The 7,786-nt window shown below is 37.8% G+C and overlaps 1 protein-coding gene across 4 annotated transcripts in view; it reads right to left on the bottom strand.

The window, feature by feature from the left end:
- Window positions 1–785: 785 nt before the first annotated feature.
- med13a (mediator complex subunit 13a) overlaps window positions 786–7,786 on the bottom strand; it is a 113,962-nt gene continuing 106,961 nt past the window's right edge. For all 4 annotated transcript variants that reach the window (XM_077546572.1, XM_077546573.1, XM_077546575.1 and 1 more), the window contains 7 exons: window positions 7,626–7,768; window positions 7,391–7,549; window positions 5,805–5,993; window positions 5,007–5,149; window positions 3,514–3,678; window positions 2,788–2,888; window positions 786–1,888 (listed from right to left, as the gene is read on the bottom strand). In XM_077546572.1, the coding sequence (XP_077402698.1) occupies window positions 1,756–1,888; window positions 2,788–2,888; window positions 3,514–3,678; window positions 5,007–5,149; window positions 5,805–5,993; window positions 7,391–7,549; window positions 7,626–7,768 (1,033 nt within the window). In that variant the 3' untranslated portion in view covers window positions 786–1,755. The remainder of the gene's footprint in view (window positions 1,889–2,787; window positions 2,889–3,513; window positions 3,679–5,006; window positions 5,150–5,804; window positions 5,994–7,390; window positions 7,550–7,625; window positions 7,769–7,786) is intronic.

The raw sequence follows: 7,786 nt of genomic DNA, 5'->3' as shown, positions 1-7,786 counted from the left end.
TTCAATATGCATTTTTGATCATTTAAGACTAATTGTACATAGGTGTAAATGGTTATCTTGCCTCTCACCGAAAGTCAACTGTGATAGACTCCCGCTCAGACCCCAATGAAGAAAAGCACAGTAGAAAATGAATGGATGGATTTTCATCATTGCGATTGTAGTTTGTAGTTGGTGTAGAATTAATTGCACCTTAATGGTAAACATGGAAATTTAATAACGATTATTTTTTTATACAGATTTTGAATTGGGATACATTTGAGAAGTCACTGCCAAATTGCAAATTCTATAATCTTGCCAAAAGCATACCGAAAGCGGTTGCAGAGCGATGACGGGAGACAGTCAGACCACTGCGTATTTTTAAGGTCGTTGACAGCAAGGCGCAATGATGGACAAGGAATGGACTGCCAGCTGCTCCCACACAACCTTAGGGCACGTCAACAGTTTGCAAGTCAAATACTGCAATTCACCGTACACGTAGTTGGGGAAAATACAAATAAAATAAAAACCATGAGAGGTAGGGATAAACAACCAATCACACTTTTGCACAATTGATAGCTTTCAATTAAGATAAAATGCCTATTTTTGGAATGTGCGAGGAAGCCAGTAGTGCTGCCAAACAATGAACTGTAGGCAGACAGGGACTAAGCCAAAAGTCAAACAACTTTGGCCAATCAGAGGTAGAGAGCCAAAGTCAACTATATAATGATCATTTTGTAAACATAATAACTGGACTGCAGTCACTCCTTCCTCCTCAAAGCATAATAATAAACACAACAAGCACAGGAAAATGTTGACACATTTTATTCCTAAAACAGAAGCCACAGCACCAACTGCTGGCATGGCATTCATATATATAATTATCTATATAGATTGCAGTTTGGTTTTTGTGTCTAAACGTGTGGTATAAAATACTATATACAACAATGTACCTCTTTATTAGAACACAGTGAAGTTCATTGCTGTACAATTCCTATGTAGCTACAGCTTTGCTGTAATTCATAATTCGCCACTTCTTCTGTACATTGTGACAATACAAATAGTCGTTTTCTCCATTACAAAAAATAATACTCTGAAAGCAACCTACTGGGACTTTCTCTCCTTTTTCTGCAATAGTTTCTCAGTTTTTAAGTAAGATGATTACATATAGCTTAGACCAATTGCTTTAAAGCAAGAAGGTGGTATAAACCTTCTCCATTTATATATCTATCTATCTATATATATATATATATATATATATATATATATATATATATATCTATCTATATATATATATATATATATATATATATATATATTTATAAAAGAGATTAAGAAATAATACATTTAAAAACATACAATAAATAAGATAGATGCAGGCTTTTCGTTTGGATACAATTTCATCCAAAGCAATAAAAAGGAATTTTAGGCTTTAAAACCAAAAATCCATTCTTTAAAAGTTATTTTCTTGATCAAGTTACATCCCTTTATCTCTTTACAGATAGACATCTTTCCAAATACAGACTGGTCAGTGCGTGTGCTGCCATGTTAAAAACAAACATGACAACCAATCAATCTGTTGCTCTCTCACGTTCATTTACTGGTCTCCCCGTCATTTTCATTCATTCCCTCGCATATTTGTGCACGTCTTTGCGCCGAGGGGCAACCATCAAAAGCAATCTTGGAATGAGATCCAACGCTGTGCCCCCGGGTGTCGAAATCCCTTCGGAGCCATCGCTTTTAGCACTTCTCTTCTTGAAATGTCTCTCCTGTGAGCGGCTACAACATGTTCGTGATGAAGTTGTACATCTGGTTCAGCACCACAAAGTGAATGGGCAGGCATGATCGACGGTCCTGTGTCGCCGGGTCACACGTCAGCCAGGAGAGGGCGTTGTACTGCTCCAGCACAAATCTAACAGGGTACACAATGCGCATTAGATTCATTCTTGGAGACATGTATGTCTTGTCACAGTAGACTCATATATTCAAAGATCTTTTAATTCAAGTACTCAAATCACTAATCATAGCAAAAAGTGTATAATGAGCAGAAGTAACCTACTCGCAGGCTATACAGAAATACAGATATGTTAAAAAAAAAAAACTGTGATAAAGCGGTTGTGACTCAACTCGACTCACCCGGAACAAAATAAAAAAAGCCAAGACTAAAATGAACCTAAGTAGTGTTAATATCGTCAACGAAAACTAAACAAAAATCATTTTGTTAAAATTCATTCATTAAAACCAGACTAGACTAGACTAAAACCCTAATTAATAAACAATAACTTGGACTAAATCAGTAAGCATTTTTGTCGACCAATGAAGACGAGACGAAAATGTACTTCACTTAATAAAAACTGGATTAAAATATATGGACGTTTTAGTTTCTGAACAAAAACGAGATGAAAATTATGATTTTGTAAAATTTTGTCTCTGTTCACACCTGCTTTCAAATCTGCAGCTAGCGAGTGCAACATGCGCAAACACAGACAGACAGGTGGAGGATTCACAGTGAAAGGTTTGGAAAAAAATTATAGTTATTACGTAACATTAATCCAACGGCTATAACGTTCCAACAATAATGTTAATCCGACCGCTAACTAATGCTGGCTAATTTACTAGCTTGTAGCATGGAGCCATAGTAGCCACTTGTTGATATACTGTAATTGTGTGTCAAGGTGTTTTTTGTTAAAAAGATGAGAGAACATTTTCTGTGAAATAGGTTCATATCTGTAATGTTCAACATTATCTGCAGAAATCCTGACTAAAACTAGACAAAAATGTTGACAGCAGCAGTGTGTATTGCGGTTTTACCTTAGTACATCTGAGGTCTGATTGGAGTCAAGAGGATGGGAGTGTTTGCTGTGCAGTAGCTCATCTGACTGCACTGAAGACACATGGAGGTGCAAAGAGGCCTGAGAAAGAGGGAGGGAGGGAGAGAGAGAGCGATAGAAGCGCTGGTGTCAAATATACTGCATGTAATAAGGTCATTAACCTCTGTTCTAAATAAAGGCATGGCTCCACAAGAAAGCAAGATCTTTTGCTTGTATCGGAGCAAAACAAAAACACTTTCGTATGTGTATATTTTTGTTTACATGCTACTGACTGAGTCATGCAAAGCTGAATAAGTTAGATAGTAAATTAGCACCATATAAATAAAGATGCACTAAGCCAACAAAGACTAAATGACTAATGCTATTACTACACATACATTTACAGGCCTCGTGTAGCTCAATAAAGTGGCTAAATTATCACAGTAAACCAGTGCAATAAAAGAACAAGCTTTGTTCCAGCTACTATCTTTCTAGTGGCCATTTTAGGTATGCATTGCCCTAATAATGATTTTAAGATGTATGTTTTATTTTACATTTACACATTTGAGCATGTTTATCTATCTGTCTATATTGGATGCTTATGATTACACTGCTTGGTACAATAATAAAGTAACCACAACCTGAAATGAACACCTTTCTGACATTATCTTTATAAAGCGGGCGTTAACTAAAGGTTTACTGTATATGGGAGAGTGAGCCTCAGTACCTTGAGGAAGAGTGGACACTGGTTCTGAGCCTGCGGACAGGCTGACCAGAACCAGTCAGGCAGTGGGCCAGCTTTGGCCGTGGATACGAAGTAGCCGAGAGCGAGAGGTTGCTGCAGGAGGTTTGGCACCTCCTCACGAGACTCCATGCGGTCTGCACTCTGGCACTGAAAAATAAACAGATTCAAAGTTACTTGACGTAAAGTTAACAAAAATAAAACCGATGTTTACCTGATATATAAGGATTAATTGATTCAACAACATTAATTAAATAACATTTCATGAGAACATTGCAATGTTGTAGAATGCAATTTCACAATAATTATGGAAGCATGAACTGCCAATGTGGAGTAAACATTTTTGTATGCGAGTATGTGTTTATATTTTTATGTATATAGAAAGTATTTGCGAGTACGTTCGAACATATCTAAATACATTTGAACATACTCACAAATACGGTCAAATGTACTTGTAGGCTAAATGCTACAAACGTGACAGCATATTTTCCTATCAAATCACGGGGTATAAGAGGTAGAAAAGGGAGAGAGAGTGGGATAAAAAAAAAATCTTAAAGCATTTGGCCCACATTATACCAATACGTTCGAAAATTAAGTAAAAAACATTGATTATTGGTAACTTTTATGACTTACTACATCTGCAGTGCATGATTTAGGTTTGGCATTTTTTTCCCATAATGCCACGGGGTATTGACTTGTGCAATACCAGGTTGCATTGTGGGAAAATATGCTATGTTTGTAGCATTTAGCCTACAACTCAATTCAAACGTATTTGCGAGTATGTTTTTATATTTTATTTATTTATTTAGTGTCAAGATAAGTTCGGTGCTTAAGAAAAAAATGTCCACAAGTTTACATATCATTTTTTTATGAAACATTATAAGTTGAAGAGATAAAGCCAGAGATTTATTTGCATTATTCCTCTAGTCTGATTTATTATTCACGTATGTTTACACCACAATTTTCTTGTAGAATTTTGTAAAGTTGTCCTAGTGAATAGTTAAAAGACTGCATGTTAAAGTGTTTAGTACATTAACAATCCTAATTGAAATAAAAGATAAATAAATTAATCAAAATTCAATTACAATTTCAATTATTACACTCCACAATTACAAAATTGGCATAATCGTAAACAAAAATAAAAGATTATTACTACTAATTTTGAGTAATTTATATATTTGCACCAAAACAAAACAACAAATGTAATAAATCTTGTTTGGTCCAAAAGGAACATTATAGTGTTTCAAAGATATGTATTTGTCTTAACATTTTCTTGTTTTGTACCAAAAATAAATGATTGATCGAATCGTGATTTTAATTATTACCAAATTAATTGTGATTAATATTTTCTTCATAATCGAGCAGCCCTACTTTCCATATTAATTCATGGCTCATTTATTACCTTTATTTGAGCTCAGACAAACTAGTGACTCTATGTTCTAAAATGTAAGATAGCAAGAAAGATCCAAGAGTCTTACCTTACTGTCATCACCTCCATGGTGGTAGTGAGATCCTGGGGAATGCACTGGTGACGTGTTGGGTGAGATGTTGATGATGTCGGGATCCACCAACTCGTTCTCTGGGTCGAGAAGATCAAAGATGCCCATACCGTCAGATCCATCTGGGGAGAAGAGAAGAAAAATTAGGTCTCTTTTTTCATCTGTTTGAATGCTATGTTAAAGCAACACTAAGGAACTTTCAGTTCACATCTATTATGGCGGCGCTATATAGACAAAAGCGGTATAGTTATGCCTGAAAGAAGACCACATTTCCCATGAGGACAAGCGCATTGCATTGTTTTGTTTTTGAGCTCACGCCAGCGGGTGAAATCCGGGCCAATATTGTTCCTTGACTGTCCTTTTATCTGGGTAGCTTCCCTTTTTCTTTTTGGTCTCCTCAGAAAAAAACTTTTCAGTTGTTTTGCATCTTCTGCCAGGAAAGCAGGAACCGTGCGTTGACATTCAAGTTGACTTCCGTCGTAGTTTTTTGTGTGGCAGTGTTCCTACCATCCTCGTCAAGGTTGCGTAGTGCCAGTAAAAATGATACAGACCCCCCCTCAGGCCATGGCAAAGGTATCAGTCAACTAGTTGAGACGATGTTTCATCAGAAGAGTTATGAAAATATTTTATTAAAGTTGAAAAGTTCCTTAGTGCTACTTTAATAGAAGATGCCTTAAGGAGCAGCATAGGAGTGTGTACACAAATAGACACAAAACAAATTTTAGATGAAAATGTAATTGAACGCTGAATTCTAGAGAACAGCAAAGTGTGTCTGACCTGTGGTAGCATTAAGAATGTCGATGTTGGTGTCGATGTTGGTGTAATTGGAGCTGGCCACTTGGACAAAGGCAGAGGTGGGGAAGACTAAGATGTGAGTGCAGGAGGTGTCCTGGGGTGTGTTCAGCTGGGGCGTCTGCATGTTCAGGGTGGTGCTGCGGCCAAACACTGAGCCTGTCGACACAGAGTCTGATAGGGAGGGAGAGACAGAACAGAAGAAAATGATGTCAGATTTTTTTGCAGATAAGGTATTTGAAAGTATGCCCACATTTATATTGTGACTACCTACTAGATACCTAAATTTCCCTCAAGGGATCAATAACAGGAAGTGGAAAAGGGTACAATTAAAGTCTGTCTGTCAATCTATCTTCAGTGTACCAATTCTCAAGCTGCAGATGTAAAAATGCTCCAATAAGTCAGTCCATTAGCTCATTCACTCCCAGCCATTTTCACTGAAGCAACCCCTTTCGCTCCTGGCTGTTTTACTGGATTTTGACTGATTTTGCAAGGCCCACAGAATATTGTGTTCTAATGCTATAAAAACATGGAACCCACCAAAAGAAAGATTAGAGTCTCTTCTTTCATCAAGAAAAAAAGTATATTTCTGTCCGTTTCCGCAGCAATTAGCATTAGAATATAGCTAAGTTTAATCATTATTCACAAATCTGTTGAAAACACTGGCAAAAATAGCTTGTTGCAAAATGGTCTTGGTTGATCTCTTATACTCTGTTGCCACCTGCTGGCCGTTTTGTAATAACTACCATTGCTTTAAGCGTTCTCTTGAGTTCAGAAGCTGCATCAAAGCCTTCCGTGTGCTCTAGCATAAAAAAAATGTTAAAAATGTATAAATACGTGTTTGGGAGCATGGTAATATTTAAAATAGAAATTTTGTATACGTTTTAGGGAGCAAATGACTTAACAAGCCCCCAAATCTTATTTTTTTGTTGATTTCAAAAAACTAACATATTAGTCTTAGCTTTTAAACTGAGCTCTTTATGTTGCTTTTACATTGTCAACCTGAATGATGAAATAAATGACTCTTTTTCTAACGCTGAATGATTGCAATTTTTTTTTAATCAGGTTGGTTTATTGGATAATAAAACGACTACATTTGGTATGCCCAAAATTGATTTCCAATGACTGCAGCTTGCCGTTTTTCTTACGTTTAAGGCATCATACATTTGGACATGCGGAGCTGACAGCTGTATTTATCTTAAATAGATTTTAAAAAGTAGGCGTCTTCATTCCGACAGCGCTCAATCATACAATCCTGCTATGATGCACTGACAATCCCCCACTCGTTTCCCAAAATAAACCCATTGATCGAGCTCTCCATCACACAGCATTGAGATCAATGGGCGTCTGAGAGCTAGTGCTTTATGAGCAAAAAGGTACACCATCTTCCCTGCCATCAATCTGCTCCGGACTAGGAGGTGACAAGCATTGTGACGTGCTGCTGCCATCCATCACGCCAGAGCCACACACACGCACATGCACAAAAACACACAACACATGGCTGCAGACGCCGACTAAGCGGTATACACCGAAACTGATAAGTCAATTCATAGTCTCCGTCTTGTGTGCACCTGGCATTATGATGAAGGAGCCCTGGGGCTCCATGGCAACTAAGCACACGCTGAGGATGCTGGGAGTATCCGAGGCGGAGATGCCACACATCCGACACATTTCCTTCAGACGGCGACTCAGTGACTGAAGGTTTCTTCTGCTCAGCAATATACTCCAGTCTGACACGGTAAGAGAGGAGCACAAATGAAGACTAACAAACAGCATTGAATTTTGCCATGACATGAACGTCCTCACCTTTCAACTCTCCGTGTCCTATCCTGCCCAGTCGTCCAATTACCACTCTCCAGGGCACTGATGTCATCTGCACGAGTCCCAAGCACCAATCCCACAGCTTTTGTAAGCCAAGGCGCCGAACAGAGCCCTTTTTCCTCCTGGCCCTGAGCAATGCACAAAGA

The sequence above is a fragment of the Vanacampus margaritifer genome, chromosome 16, assembly GCF_051991255.1.
Source record: "Vanacampus margaritifer isolate UIUO_Vmar chromosome 16, RoL_Vmar_1.0, whole genome shotgun sequence".
Taxonomy (NCBI): Eukaryota; Metazoa; Chordata; class Actinopteri; order Syngnathiformes; family Syngnathidae; genus Vanacampus; species Vanacampus margaritifer.
The sequence above is the reverse complement of the archived record's forward strand: the minus strand, read 5'-3'. Positions and strand labels throughout refer to the sequence as shown.